The sequence below is a fragment of the Salmo salar genome, chromosome 05, assembly GCF_965601325.2.
Source record: "Salmo salar chromosome 05, fSalSal1, whole genome shotgun sequence".
NCBI lineage: Eukaryota > Metazoa > Chordata > Actinopteri > Salmoniformes > Salmonidae > Salmo > Salmo salar.
Window position 1 is genome coordinate 74,620,645 of NC_138295.1, and position 16,623 is coordinate 74,637,267.

Below are 16,623 nucleotides of genomic sequence, written 5' to 3' on the forward strand. Positions count from 1 at the left end.
AAGAGAGAAGAAAAGAGAGGAGGAGAGGAGAAGAGGGGATGAGAGGATAGAAAAGAGAAGAGAGAGGAGGAGAGGAGAAGAGAGAAGAAAAGAGAGGAGGAGAGGAGAAGAGGGGATGAGAGGATAGAAAAGAGAAGAGAGAGGAGGAGAGGATAGAGAGTAGAAGAGAGAGGAGGACAAGAAAAGAGAGAGAAGGATAGTAGAAGAGAGAGGAGAGGGTACAGAGGAGGAGAGGAGGGTGAGAGAGATGTGAGTGGTTGAGAAAACGACAGTTCTCCACCCCTGGATGGGTGGGGTTTTGTGTTCTGTCCATCATTGCTTGGCTGACAGGTTTAATCCAATGAAACCTGCCCGTAATGGAGAGCAACATGGTTCACATCTAGGTGTGATTGACAGCTAATGGAATGCCAATTCCATCATAGGGCTCTGAACCTTCATTTCCTCATCACTTTACAGGTAAAGAGGAGTGGAGGAATTGGAGTAGATAAGAGAAAATGGATTGAGACAGAGAAAGAAACACTGAGAGAGAGAGGTAGTGAGAGAGAGAGAGAGAGAGAGAGAGAGAGAGAGAGAGAGAGAGAGAGAGAGAGAGAGAGAGAGAGAGAGAAAGGGAGAGAGAGAAAGAGAGAAAGAAACAGAGACAGAGAGGTAGTGACAGAGGTAGTGCGAGAGAGAGAGAGAGAGAGAGAGAGAGAGCAGTGGTGGAAAATGTACTCAATTGTCATACTTGAGTAAAAGTAAAGATACCTTCATAGAAAATGACTGAAGTAAAAGTGAAAGTCACCCAGTAAAATACTACTTAAGTAAAAGTCTAAAAGTATTTGGTTTATTAAATCTACTTAAGCATTAAAAGTAAATGTAATTGCTAAAATATACTTAAGTATTAATAGTAAAAGTAAATGCTATAAATCATTTCAAATTCCTTATATTAAGCAAATTAGACAGCACGGTTTTATTTTTTATTTTTTTACGGCTAGCCAGGGGCACAATGCAACACTCAGACATCATTTACAAACTAAGCATGTGTTTAGTGAGTCTGCCATATCAGAGGCAGTAATGATGACCACGTATTTCCTTGATAAGTGTGGCATTGGACCATTTTCCTGTCCTGCTAGCATTCAAAATGTAACAAGTAGTTTTGGGTGTCATGGAAAATGTATGATAGTAAAAAGAGAGAGAGAGAGAGAGAGAGAGAGAGAGAGAGAGAGAGAGAGAGAGAGAGGTAGTTAGAGGGGAAGAGAAAGACTGATGACTGAGACAGAGGTAGGTGATGAGGAGTGTTATGCTTCGTTGGGAGCATACTAAATGAGTCAGACAACAGACAGCAGGAATACAGTGGACAGACAGACGGGGCATCATCACCTTGTGCAGTTTTAATGTTCAGACCACACAGGGGCGACTTCTGAGTGGCGCCATCATCAGTTAGACGCTGCATTGGGAGATAGCAGGTCAAACCAGCAAACCAGTTTTGGGGTCAGTTCCATTTCAATTCAATTCATTTAAATGACATGGCCTAAATTATCATTATTTCTTTATGCCAATGGGTTTTCAGTTTAAATGGAATTGACCCCTAAACAATAGCATGATTACATAGGGTTTTCTTTTGTCGTTGTAACAAAATCTGTATTGTTACTATTTGCATTTACTGTAGCCTACGGTAACAGTGGGACAACAAGTCTCTTCTTTAGGTTGAGAGAAACCGTGAGACAACAAGTCTCTTCTTTAGGTTGAGAGAAACAGTGAGACAACAAGTCTCTTCTTTAGCTTGAGAGAAACAGTGAGACAACAAGTCTCTTCTTTAGGTTGAGAGAAACAGTGAGACAACAAGTCTCTTCTTTAGGTTGAGAGAAACATTGCGACAACAAGTATCGTCTTTAGGTTGAGAGAAACAGTGAGACAACAAGTCTCTTCTTTAGGTTGAGAGAAACAGTGAGACAACAAGTCTCTTCTTTAGGTTGAGAGAAACAGTGAGACAACAAGTCTCTTCTTTAGGTTGAGAGAAACAGTGAGATAACAAGTCTCTTCTTTAGGTTGAGAGAAACAGTGAGACAACAAGTCTCTTCTTTAGGTTGAGAGAAACAGTGAGACAACAAGTATTGTCTTTAGGTTGAGAGAAACAGTGAGACAACAAGTATCTTCTTTAGGTTGAGAGAAACAGTGAGACAAGTCTCTTCTTTAGGTTGAGAGAAACAGTGAGACAACAAGTATCGTCTTTAGGTTGAGAGAAACAGTGAGACAACAAGTATCTTCTTTAGGTTGAGAGAAACAGTGAGACAAGTCTCTTCTTTAGGTTGAGAGAAACAGTGAGACAACAAGTCTCTTCTTTAGGTTGAGAGAAACAGTGAGACAACAAGTCTCTTCTTTAGGTTGAGAGAAACAGTGAGACAACAAGTCTCTTCTTTAGGTTGAGAGAAACAGTGAGACAACAAGTATCGTCTTTAGGTTGAGAGAAACAGTGAGACAACAAGTCTCTTCTTTAGGTTGAGAGAAACAGTGAGACAACAAGTATCGTCTTTAGGTTGAGAGAAACAGTGAGACAAGTCTCTTCTTTAGGTTGAGAGAAACAGTGAGACAACAAGTCTCTTCTTTAGGTTGAGAGAAACAGTGAGACAACAAGTCTCTTCTTTAGGTTGAGAGAAACAGTGAGACAACAAGTATCGTCTTTAGGTTGAGAGAAACAGTGAGACAAGTCTCTTCTTTAGGTTGAGAGAAACAGAGACAACAAGTATCGTCTTTAGGTTGAGAGAAACAGTGAGACAACAAGTCTTTTCTTTAGGTTGAAAGAAACAGTGAGATAACAAGTCTCTTCTTTAGGTTGAGAGAAACAGTGAGACAACAAGTCTCTTCTTTAGGTTGAGAGAAACAGTGAGACAACAAGTCTCTTCTTTAGGTTGAGAGAAACAGTGAGACAACAAGTCTCTTCTTTAGGTTGAGAGAAACAGTGAGACAACAAGTCTCTTCTTTAGGTTGAGAGAAACAGTGAGACAACAAGTCTCTTCTTTAGGTTGAGAGAAACATTGAGACAACAAGTCTATTCTTTAGGTTGAGAGAAACAGTGAGACAACAAGTATCGTCTTTAGGTTGAAACAGTGAGACAACAAGTCTATTCTTTAGGTTGAGAGAAACAGTGAGACAACAAGTCTCTTCTTTAGGTTGAGAGAAACAGTGAGACAACAAGTCTCTTCTTTAGGTTGAGAGAAACAGTGAGACAACAAGTCTCTTCTTTAGGTTGAGAGAAACCGTGAGACAACAAGTCTCTTCTTTAGGTTGAGAGAAACAGTGAGATAACAAGTATCGTCTTTAGGTTGAGAGAAACAGTGAGACAAGTCTCTTCTTTAGGTTGAGAGAAACAGTGAGATAACAAGTCTCTTCTTTAGGTTGAGAGAAACAGTGAGACAACAAGTCTCTTCTTTAGGTTGAGAGAAACAGTGAGATAACAAGTCTCTTCTTTAGGTTGAGAGAAACATTGAGACAACAAGTCTATTCTTTAGGTTGAGAGAAACAGTGAGACAACAAGTATCGTCTTTAGGTTGAAACAGTGAGACAACAAGTCTATTCTTTAGGTTGAGAGAAACAGTGAGACAACAAGTATCTTCTTTAGGTTGAGAGAAACAGTGAGACAACAAGTCTCTTCTTTAGGTTGAGAGAAACAGTGAGACAACAAGTATTGTCTTTAGGTTGAGAGAAACAGTGAGACAACAAGTCTCTTCTTTAGCTTGAGAGAAACAGTGAGACAACAAGTATCGTCTTTAGGTTGAGAGAAACAGTGAGACAACAAGTCTCTTCTTTAGGTTGAGAGAAACAGTGAGACAACAAGTCTCTTCTTTAGGTTGAGAGAAACAGTGAGACAACAAGTCTCTTCTTTAGGTTGAGAGAAACAGTGAGACAACAAGTCTATTCTTTAGGTTGAGAGAAACAGTGAGATAACAAGTCTCTTCTTTAGGTTGAGAGAAACAGTGAGACAACAAGTATCTTCTTTAGGTTGAGAGAAACAGTGAGACAAGTCTCTTCTTTAGGTTGAGAGAAACAGTGAGACAACAAGTATTGTCTTTAGGTTGAGAGAAACAGTGAGACAACAAGTCTCTTCTTTAGGTTGAGAGAAACAGTGAGATAACAAGTCTCTTCTTTAGGTTGAGAGAAACAGTGAGCTACTCACCAGAGCTTTACTCTGGTCTTTCTCTCCTTTGCGAGAGGAACAGGTAGTTTTCAACCCTAGAGAGAGAGAGAGAGAGAGAGAGAGAGAGAGAGAGAGAGACAGCAGTCATTAGAAGGTAGTGTAAAGAAGAGAGAACACCCAACCCTGTCAGTAAACATTAACAGTGACTCCACTCACCAGAGTCGATTTCATTTTGCCTTCGGTTCTGAATCCTCAACTGCAAGACTGAAAGACAAGCAGTAGAGAGGTGGTGAATTAGATGTATGAGAATACCTGGAATCACCTGCGAGGTAACTATGGGTAAAAGGTACTGTCCTATGTTCTGTAGTACAATATCCCTCTGTAATAGTATAGTAACATGTGACTGAGCAATCTCTGCACACAGACACCCACTCCATCCACACACACACACACACACACACATACACTGCACACACACCTTCACACTAAGAGGTTCATTGGGGGAGGGGCTGATAGGTTTGGTGATGTTTCCCACAATGCATTCCAGTGCTGAGTTTTGAGATCTGAGAGAAATGGAGGGAGGGATGGAGGGAGGGGACAGCAGGATGAGAAGGGTTTGGGGGGGCTGTAACTATTTATCCGTCAGTATGTCTATTTCTGTCACCCCCATCCCCCCTTCAGCTGTCCCTCTCTCTCCAGAACTCTCTACCTCCCTCCCTTCATCACTGTCATGCACGCTAAGTAAATTCTTCCTCCCCTATTTTCTGTCAGCCGACTGCCACTCGAAAAGAGACCCCATTACATTACTTCAGTAAAAACACCACTTAGCCTGGTTCTACAGTAAACAGCTACCTCTTAGCCTGGAAACACCTACCTCGTAGCCTGGTAACTGCTACCTCTTAGCCTGGTAACACCTACCTCTTAGCCTGGAAAAACCTACCTCGTAGCCTGGTAACTGCTACCTCTTAGCCTGGTAACTGCTACCTCTTAGCCTGGTAACACCTACCTCTTAGCCTGGAAAAACCTACCTCGTAGCCTGGTAACTGCTACCTCTTAGCCTGGTAACTGCTACCTCTTAGCCTGGTAACTGCTACCTCTTAGCCTGGTAACACCTACCTCTTATCCTTGAAATACCTACCTCGTAGCCTGGTAACTCCTACCTCTTAGCCTGGTAACTTCTACCTCTTAGCATGGTAACTGCTACCTCTTAGCCTGGAAACACCTACCTCGTAGCCTGGTAACTGATACCTCTTAGCATGGTAACTGCTACCTCTTAGCCTGGTAACTGCTACCTCTTAGCCTGGTAACACCTACCTCTTAGCCTGGTAACTTCTACCTCTTAGCCTGGTAACTGCTACCTCTTAGCCTGGTAACACCTACCTCTTAGCCTGGAAACACCTACCTCGTAGCCTGGTAACTGCTACCTCTTAGCCTGGTAACTGCTACCTCTTAGCCTGGTAACTGCTACCTCTTAGCCTGGTAAAACCTACCTCTTAGCCTGGAAACACCTACCTCGTAGCCTGGTAACTGCTACCTCTTAGCCTGGTAACTTCTACCTCTTAGCATGGTAACTTCTACCTCTTAGCATGGTAACTGCTACCTCTTAGCCTGGTAACTGCTACCTCTTAGCCTGGAAATACCTACCTCGTAGCATGGTAACTGCTACCTCTTAGCCTGGTACTACCTACCTCTTAGCCTGGTAACTGCTACCTCTTAGCCTGGTAACTGCTACCTCTTAGCCCGGTAACTGCTACCTCTTAGCATGGTAACTGCTACCTCTTAGCATGGTAACTGCTACCTCTTAGCCTGGTAACTGCTACCTCTTAGCCTGGAAACACCTACCTCTTAGCCTGGTAACACCTACCTCTTAGCATGGTAACTGCTACTTCTTAGCCTGGTAACACCTACCTCTTAGCCTGGTAACTGCTACCTCTTAGCCTGGTAACTGCTACCTCTTAGCATGGTAACTGCTACCTCTTAGCCTGGTAACAGCTACCTCTTAGCCTGGTAACACCTACCTCTTAGCATGGTAACTTCTACCTCTTAGCCTGGTAGCAGCTACCTCTTAGCCTGGAAACACCTACTTCTTAGCATGGTAACTGCTACCTCTTAGCCTGGTAATAGCTACCTCTTAGTACCATATTGGACTGGGTACTCTGATTGACTCACATAGGCCTCCATGCAGACTCGGTCATGGTACTGTATTGGACTGGGTACTCTGATTGACTCACATAGGCCTCCATGCTGACTCGGTCATGGTACTGTATGTGTAATCGGTTGTGAGGTGGAATAATTGATTGGACTCAGAGGTGAAATTTGACCAGATTTATATACAGGACCCAGCTAAAGTTACAGACATAGACCCTGGCCCGCTCCAGGGAACTAACACATGAAATCATCATTTAAAAGGTACCCAGAAGAGTTGATTGACTACTTATAAACCATTTATAAGCCCTGTACAGATGGTAGGTCAATTTAGTTTACCGTTAACAATTAACAATCTGTAACTGAGTAGAAACAAATGAAGCCAGAATCTTGATGACAGATAAGAGCAGGAAGGTGACAGTGTAAGCTACTGAAGTTGTGCATGGATTTAGCTCAGTGAGATTATCTTCCTGCTTTGGGCAAGCGTTCATGGACAGAGAGAGATAACAGAGATTGGATTGAAGTTATAATCGTCTCCTCAACCGTCTATAATGTGAAGTAATCTCATAGTGAACCTTATAGGTTATCAATGATCATTGATCATTTAGCAGCTACCAAATGCAGTATTATCATTACTATGATTTCACCGCTGATGTAAGTACAGATGTAAGATCTTAATTTGATCACCCTGTTGTTGCAGGAAATGTTCTGCACAACAGGAAATGCACATTTGTAGTGTATTCAAGGTTTAAAAAGGCTTCTAAAGTTTGTAATTTCCCTTTAAATTGTATCAACCCCTACAAAAATGTCACATTTTTACCATCCACACAATAACACACATTTCCTGTTACTGCAGGATTATTTTCCTGCCATGAGAAACTGATCAAATAAAATTGTTGACTATCACCACCACTGTCCACAGGCACAGCACACCCTACCGCTTTTCTGTTTTGACCACAGTCATGGTAACATACTCAGGGTATAGTAGTACATCTTCCTCAACACAAGTTACACAACCCATATTGCCATCCTTCCATCCATAGGCTATTAATTCCACATCAACCAATCAGACAACATTTACCTATTGACAAAAGTATTGATTGGTCCTTCATAGCCTTCACCCATTTCCTCCATAGCTGAAGAGATAGTGGGTTCAAAGCAGCAGGACAGCTGATACTTAGTTAGCCAGTCTAACTCATTTAAATGTCTCTTCTAATGAATCCAATCTGGAAACCTCAAGACACTTCATGGTATTTAATAAATAAATAAACTCATCAAATCTAATCTGAACCTCCAGCTGCCCAAGACAGGCCTGGTAATGAACAGCTGGTGGAAAAAAACAACAGCAGGAATGTCTCTATGACCTCATTTCCTGTCCCTACCAAGCCTCTTTATGACAGCAGCAGACTGATAACAACAGCGGCGGCCATTTTTAAGGGGCACATTCCAATTCCAGAACACAACTGCTGCTAGTTAAAGGACAGTAACCTATGGCTGATGGACCTAACACAAAACATAAAGAAATCCAACTTGCAAAAGGATTCAGTAGCTGTACACATTTCTTGCTACAGATGTAGGATCTTAATTTGAGCCAGTTTGCAAACAGAAGGAAAATAATCCTGCAGCAACAGAAAATGGAACTGTTGTTGTGGATTATAATTTGTAGAGGTTGATACATTTTTCGTTAGGCATATCAAGTCAGACATTTTTAAGTGGAAATTGCAAACTTTAGAAGCCTTTTTAAACCTGCAACTACAGGATAATCAAATTAAGATACGGCATCTGTATAATGTCACCCAAACATTTTCCAATCTTATAACTGTACCTCTAATGCTGTCTTATTTAATTAGTTATGTGTTTGAATTTGCCTAAGAGTTTTTAGTTCACATGGAGTACTACTGTCCTTCCTGTGTGACCAGAGGAGCTGTGACCGGCAAGATTTAGACTCAAATGGACTCGAATCAATCCTACTCACTTACAAACGGGTGGATTAAAATCATTTATTTTTTCTCCCCATTTAGAAATTGACGGAGCAGCCCTCGGTGTAAACAAACAGAACTTCACATCGGTATGGTTTGAAATGGAGACAGGAACAATGTGGCAGTAGCTATATGCCTCTTGTCTCTCATGACAGATTAAAACATAGCTAGCTGTAAAACTTGGTTCTGGGTTCTGAGATGAATATGCTACAAGTACTGTCATTGGGAGATTAAAAGATTTGTGGTCAACACTGGTATGTCTATTCAGGAGAGCTCTGTGGTTTCAATCAATCAATAGATATACGACAATCAATATGTTTACCTGATTAATCATCCTCATGATTAATATTAGCAAGACTAGACTTATCTGCCAATATCCTTCACAATCATACCGGAACAACTTCTTGCCAATGATATAGTCATCAATCATTACTAGTTACCATAGTGTCAGCCATGGGCTTGGCTGACAGAGAGAGAAGAGGCTGAGTGACACTTTATGACATAATACAGACAGCACTGTATATATGACCCAAGATCAGCCTAAGGGCAACTTAGTCCCACACCCCAGGCCTAATTCCTCCCTGCCAGCCCCACCCCAACCGGCCCGATCCAGCCTCACCCCAACCGGCCCGATCCAGCCCCACTCCAACCGGCCTGGCCCGATCCAGCCCCACTCCAACCGGCCTGGCCCGATCCAGCCCCACTCCAACCGGCCTGGCCCGATCCAGCCCCACTCCAACCGGCCTGGCCCGATCCAGCCCCACTCCAACCGGCCTGGCCTGATGCAGCCCCACCCCAACCGACCCAGCCAGATCCTCACCTGAGCGGAATTTGTTCCGGATGAGAAGCGACCTCTCAGAAGCCAGCAACGTCATGACGGAGAGGAGGAGGGGAACGAGGGATGAGAGGAGGAACAGAAAGAAAGAGTGGAATCCTGTTTTTATTCCCACTTGGGTGGGAATCAGGAGGAATGGACTCTTCTGATTCTGTCTCTCTCTGTGTGGAAAGCAGAGAACAACAGATAGGGGAGAGATGGAACAGGGGAGGTCAATGCTTTTGTTTATCCCTTGAGAAAAATATACTGACACTGAGTACAAGACACACAGACCAGAGCAGTAGACAGTAAAGAGAGTTATAGAGTGGACAGTAATAGAGAGACACTATCTGACACACACAGGATAGAGTGGACAGTAGTAGAGACACTATCTGACACCCACAGGATAGAGTGGACAGTAGTAGAGAGACACTATCTGACACACACAGGATAGAGTGGACAGTAGTAGAGAGACACTATCTGACACACAGGATAGAGTGGACAGAAGTAGAGAGACACTATCTGACACACACAGGATAGAGTGGACAGTAGTAGAGAGACACTGACACACACAGGATAGAGTGGACAGTAGTAGAGAGACACAAACTATCTGACACACACAGGATAGAGTGGACAGTAGTAGAGAGACACAAACTATCTGACACACACAGGATAGAGTGGACAGTAGTAGAGAGACACAAACTATCTGACACACACAGGATAGAGTGGACAGTAGTAGAGAGACACTATCTGACACACAGGATAGAGTGGACAGTAGTAGAGACACACTATCTGACACACACAGGATAGAGTGGACAGTAGTAGAGAGACACTATCTGACACACACAGGATAGAGTGGACAGTAGTAGAGAGACACTATCTGACACCCACAGGATAGAGTGGACAGTAGTAGAGAGACACTATCTGACACCCACAGGATAGAGTGGACAGTAGTAGAGAGACACTATCTGACACACACAGGATAGAGTGGACAGTAGTAGAGAGACACTATCTGACACCCACAGGATAGAGTGGACAGTAGTAGAGACACTATCTGACACACACAGGATAGAGTGGACAGTAGTAGAGAGACACTATCTGACACACACAGGATAGAGTGGACAGTAGTAGAGAGACACTATCTGACACACACAGGATAGAGTGGACAGTAGTAGAGACACTATCTGACACACACAGGATAGAGTGGACAGTAGTAGAGACACACTATCTGACACACACAGGATAGAGTGGACAGTAGTAGAGAGACACTATCTGACACCCACAGGATAGAGTGGACAGTAGTAGAGAGACACTATCTGACACACAGGATAGAGTGGACAGTAGTAGAGACACTATCTGACACACACAGGATAGAGTGGACAGTAGTAGAGACACTATCTGACACATACAGGATAGAGTGGACAGTAGTAGAGAGACACTATCTGACACACACAGGATAGAGTGGACAGTAGTAGAGAGACACTATCTGACACACACAGGATAGAGTGGACAGTAGTAGAGACACTATCTGACACACACAGGATAGAGTGGACAGTAGTAGAGACACACTATCTGACACACACAGGATAGAGTGGACAGTAGTAGAGAGACACTATCTGACACCCACAGGATAGAGTGGACAGTAGTAGAGAGACACTATCTGACACACAGGATAGAGTGGACAGTAGTAGAGACACTATCTGACACACACAGGATAGAGTGGACAGTAGTAGAGACACTATCTGACACATACAGGATAGAGTGGACAGTAGTAGAGAGACACTATCTGACACACACAGGATAGAGTGGACAGAAGTAGAGACACACAATCTGACACCCACAGGATAGAGTGGACAGTAGTAGAGACACTATCTGACACACAGGATAGAGTGGACAGTAGTAGAGAGACACTATCTGACACACAGGATAGAGTGGACAGTAGTAGAGAGACACTATCTGACACACACATGATAGAGTGGACAGTAGTAGAGAGACAACATCGACATTGACTAGACCAAGCCTCTCACGGCAGACTGCCACAATCACAGAAAGAGAGGAGGGACACACACACTGTGGATATAACGAGAAAGAAAGAGGAAGAGACAGTAGGAAGCATTTAGAACGACAGAGGAAAAGGGGGAGAGGCGAGGAGAAGAGAGAGACAGGGTGAGTTAGGCCATATGAGTGACAGAGACAGAGGCAGTGACAGATACCCAGATGCCAAACAGTGAGTGCACAGGGGACACTTATTATAATGGACACATAAAAAGCCACAACACCTATCACAGAGGACACAGCTATGCAGAGGACCGTGCTCTGATGGCTGAATGCACAGATTTGAAAGCGAAAGAAAGTGAAAACTGCCACAGAGAAATAGATGGTTTTATCTACACACAGAGAACCATGGGAGAGAGACAGAGGTTATTACCACTAATTCACACACACTTCATTAATGCACACACACCATTTATTGACTATATTGACTATGCCGCTGGCCACCCATAAGACAAATTGGGAAAGCCTGAACAGCATGAAAGTGGACACACACCGAGTGACTGAGATTATTTACACAAAATCACTGAGCTGGTGTTCATTAACACACAATCACACACACACACAGTTATTTACAAACTAGATTAGAGCGCTACCCATACAGTAGGATATCGATGAGTCCTCATATCACACAGTAGAGCACTGAGACGCAAAAAGAGAGAGAGAAAGAGAGCGAGGAAGGGAAATAGAGAGGAAGACAGAGAGAGAGAGAGAGAGAGAGAGAGAGAGAGAGAGAGAGAGAGAGAGAGAGAGAGAGAGAGAGAGAGAGAGAGAGAGAGGGAGAGTAAATGAGGTAGAATGAAAGATAATACTTACTGAAACAGAGAGAGAAGTCCCTTGGGGGAACTTGGAGTGGGTTTAAGATTAAATTAGAGAGAGATGCGAGAAGGAAGAGATAACTTCAAGTGCGTTTAATGACGATTTCTTTCATGTTCCTTTTCTTGTCATATTGTTTCTCTCTCTCTCTCCAGACTCGTTAATCCCCTGGAAAAGGGTTCTAAAGGTGAACTTGGGGAGGAAAGGATCTGATGTTCCTTCCTTCCTTATCATAGAACTAACCTTATCCTTCTCTCACTCTTTCTCTCTGGACCTCTTCTGTCCACCCTAAAGCGTCCTGGATCCTTGGTGCCAACTGTGGGGGACTGTCAAAGTTGTCACTCCCCCTCTCCCCTGTCTCTCTCTCTACCCCTCCCACACCCCTCTCCCCCTCCTTCACCCGTCCCAGCAACATACATCTGTTGACTGATTGGCTGATTGATGGAGAGATCGAGTGACAATAAGTGGTTGTGTGTTTGTGTCTTTGTCAAAAGTATTCACAAAATGGATGACTCATGTCAACATGCGCATGGCATTGTTACAGACTTTGGCCAGATACACTACACTAGTCTGAGGCCTATACCTTTTCCTCCCTTATCTATTTAAAAGCAAATAATGATTAGGGATATTGTATATTGCTGAGGTGTGATATGGTGTGGTAGGTAGGTATTATTGTAGGACTTTGCAGTAAGTACTACAGTATGATTTGATGTGTAGACTTCCATCTGATAATGTTCTATGTAAATCAAGGAATGCAACTTTAGTAAGTCAGCGTCCCTGTCTAAATACCTACGTCATCCTCTTACACATGATGCATTCTGTGTGTGTGTGCGTGTCCGTGTGCGTTTGCGTGTGCGTGTGAAACATGTGGCAGGCTCAGAAACCCAGGCCAAGTCAGTTTACGTCAGTGTATATATCTGAATATGAGGTGATACTGTACCTGACTGTATCCAATGCATGTTATCAACTGGCACTGCTAGCAGTATGCTAGAAAACAGGGTGTGTGTGTGTGTGTGTGTGTGTGTGTGTGTGTGTGTGTGTGTGTGTGTGTGTGTGTGTGTGTGTGTGTGTGTGTGTGTGTGTGTGTGTGTGTGTGTGTGTGTGTGTGTGTGTGTCTGTCAGTAGGCTTAGCAGGGGGAGAGGGGGACATGGGGGACAGGAAGGGTGGTCTTGCAGGAGCACCTGTTCTGTTAGTTTGACAGACAGGCTGGTGTGTGCTGGTTCAGCAGGTCAGAGATGGGGGGGGGGGTAGTGAGAGGGAGCGAGATAGAACGATGGAGTGGTGGGGAGACAGGGAAGTAGTGGGAGCGAGAGGTAGAGAGAGAGGGCGAGAGAGGTAAGGAGTCAGGACTACAGGAAGAGAGGAATGGAAGAGAGGAGAGGAAAGGCAGACAGGAGAGGAAGTTACAGCTAATGAATTATGTTATCTGGAGAGAAGCACATATTGATCCACAGCCTGACTACACTGAGCACAGCTAGGAGAGACTGACTGCAGCAGACAAGACATTGGTACAGACACCACCCAGATAACCACCAGTCACAGCCACAGTCAGAGCCACTGTATGGGTGAATTGTGGTTGTATAGATTTAGATGACAGTAGATTTCCACAATGATGAGGTTTACTCCTAAATCCAACCTTGGCAGACGTTCTACAGTGGTCTAAAGAGAGAGGAGTCCCTTTCCACACCATTTGTTGTGTAATGTAGATCCACCTCTAAGCTATATGCCACAGTCCCTTTCATTATCTTTTCATTGGCAAGATGACGTGCCAGCAACAAATTCTGAACCTACACATACACGCATAACTGACCAAATTATGAAAGACAAGCATTGTAATTTTGAATTCCGTAAAACGAGTGTGGAAGAATTGTTGTCTATCAACAATGACAAGCCACCTGGGTCTGACAATTTGGATAGAAAATGACTGAGGATGATAGTGGATGATATTACCACTCCTATTTGCCATCTCTTCGATCTAAGCCTACTCGAAAGTGTGTGCCCTCAGGCCTGGAGGGAAGAAAAAGTAATTCTGCTACCCAGGAATAGTAAAGTACACTTTAAAGGCTCAAACAGCTGACAAATCAGCCTGTTACAAACCCTTAGTAAACATTTGGACCGGATATAATGAGCCATTCGCGGTTTCACTGTACCGGCCGTGTGTACTTAGACTTGCTTGGCTTAATCTTTGAGACAAGCATATGCTACTGGCAGGATCAACCAGGTATTTCACAGTAAACAAATGAACAACAGGTTTTCAGCATGCTTATAGGGAAGGGCATTAAACATGCACGGCACTTACACAAATGACTAATGATTGGCTGAGAGAAATTGATACTAAAAAGATTGTGGGAGCTGTTTTGTTAGTCTTCAGTGCAGCTTTTAACATTATTGATCATAATGTTCTGCTGAAAAAACATCTGTGTTATGGCTTTACACCTCCTGCTATACTTTGGATTAGAGTTACCTGTCTAACAGACCACAGAGGTTGTTCTTTATTGGAAGACTCTCCAACATAATCCAGGTAGAGTCAGGCATTCCCCAGGGCAGCCATCTAGGCCCCTTACTTTTTTCAATCTTTATTAATGACCTGCCACTGGCTCTGAGTAAAGCCAGTGTGTCTATGTATGCAGATGATTCAACACGATACACGTCAGCTACTACAGCGAGTGAAACACACACTGATGGAATTGGAAGAAAGATGATGTAATCGTTGTTTCCTCTGGTTGCCCCCTCCCCCTGTCCGGGACTCTCTTTCTGATTAGCACCTGTTACCCTCCTCCTTTCTCTCGCTCCCTCTCTCTCTCTCACTCTGAGTGTTAATCATATACTGTGTCTGGTGCAGCCTTGGTGCAGGGACGTAACCTTTCTCTGTTACTGGTGACGTGAACGGCATCTCTCACACACACATTGCAGACCTAATTGTGCACTGTGGTAACCTTGTCATGCTTCTGCATACAGAAAGGCCTTCACATCTCTTTCTCATTTCCCTCTTTCTTTCTTTCTTTCTTTCTTTCTCTCTCTCTCTCTCTCTCTCTCACACACACACACACACACACACACACACACACACACACACACACACACACACACACACACACACACAGTAAAGGAATCCTGTCCTGAAGCCCTCTCTGGCCTTAGCAGAGTAATGCATAATGTGGGTACAGCACAGTGCATTATCAGAATAAGTGTGCCCACAAGTGGCCACAGTCTGCAATGACAGGTATTACCGTTATACTATCACCATGGCAACCCATACCAATTCTGCAGGCATTGAGTAGAAGAGACCGCTAAACCTTGCACATTCTAACCTCAACCACGTGTGTGTGTTAGTGGACTTTAGTACAAGGTAACAGACAACAGTCTATCCTGTGAGTTCTATCCATAGAGCCGGATCCTTCTGTTCACATTTAATGTGGAACAGGATGAAGTAACAGTCAGAGGAGGCTGGTGGGAGGAGCTATAGTAGAACAGGCTCATTGTAATGGCTGGAATGGAATCAATGGAACAGAGTCAAACACTTTTTTACCATGTATGTGATGTGTTTGGTACCATTCCATTCTAGCCATTACAATGAGCCATCCTCCTATAGCTCCTCCCACCAGCCCCTTCTGGTAACAGTGTATGTGCTGCTGCTAAATCTTTTAAATGTTATTTTCTTTAGTTTGTGAGTGGTAACATAAAGAGCTTTAAAATTCAACTCTGTCATTGAAAGTTTATTGGAATCTGTGTGGGTAACTGGACAGGTAGGATGAGGTAATTCAGCAACAAGATTTCATAGGAATTCAATATGAAGCAGAATGGAGTCATTTAGTATCATAACCATTCATCATAATCATGAGAAGGATAATACATATATATCAATCAGTTATTCAATCTATAATCTCCATCAGTTTGATATCAGAATTTATCAGTTCAGCAAACAATAGTTACGTTTCATATTTCATCATTTCAGGTTTGTCTTCATATGTACAGTTCATTACATATTAACCATATATCAATGGCATAATTGGCTTGTGATGATCTGTAGGGCCATGATCATTGTCTATTTACTTAACACAACAAATTAAAACACTTTCCTGTTTCCGGTCACAACTTGCAGACTTGTTTACGCTGCTGTGCGTTTTTGTTGCCGATCTTACTTTGATACCTGACGGTTTTTTACTTTTTCATTACCGTATATTTTTACTTTTTCCCTCACTCAACTTTTTTCATTCAACTTTTTCACCCCGGAGGTTTTATCTGGACATGGTTCGTCAGGACTTCAAACAGCCGAAGCTAAGTAACATTAACATGATGCCTTCTAATTGCAGTCGTTGTACTTATAATATACAGTAGAACGATCGCCTTACGGCAAGGATAGCTGTGCTGCAAGCCCAGCTTCAGACGCGATCGTTAGGCAAGGGTAATTTCAGTGTAGGAAAGGATGAAACAGCGTCTGTGCCACCAGTAAGTACAGATAGTAACGTTAGTATAAACCCCCTCGCACGGTCCCCGCAGCCGGACATCTTTCTCATGGCTTCTGGAGGGAAACGCTGTAGGAATGCTCAACCGGTGTCGCTTATTCAGCCGACAGAAACTTTCAACCGGTTCTCCCCATTAAGCGAGTCGGAGTCGGAGGCCGAGACTTCTCTGGTCTCTACTCCTCCCGTTGTGGGGTCTGAGACGCCGACGGCTCCCACCATTAGCTCTGACAAAT

The 16,623-nt window shown here is 43.4% G+C and overlaps 1 protein-coding gene across 1 annotated transcript in view; it reads right to left on the reverse strand.

The window, feature by feature from the left end:
- Nucleotides 1-12,236, reverse strand: part of LOC106605777 (uncharacterized) — a 38,460-nt gene extending 26,224 nt beyond the window's left edge. The window contains exons 1-5 of the mRNA XM_045718794.2: nucleotides 11,924-12,236; nucleotides 9,062-9,237; nucleotides 4,334-4,381; nucleotides 4,157-4,212; nucleotides 1,363-1,429 (exon numbers count right to left, since the gene is read on the reverse strand). Of these exons, the coding sequence (XP_045574750.1) occupies nucleotides 1,363-1,429; nucleotides 4,157-4,212; nucleotides 4,334-4,381; nucleotides 9,062-9,116 (226 nt within the window). The 5' untranslated portion in view covers nucleotides 9,117-9,237; nucleotides 11,924-12,236. The remainder of the gene's footprint in view (nucleotides 1-1,362; nucleotides 1,430-4,156; nucleotides 4,213-4,333; nucleotides 4,382-9,061; nucleotides 9,238-11,923) is intronic.
- Between the last annotated feature and the right edge of the window lie 4,387 nt (nucleotides 12,237-16,623).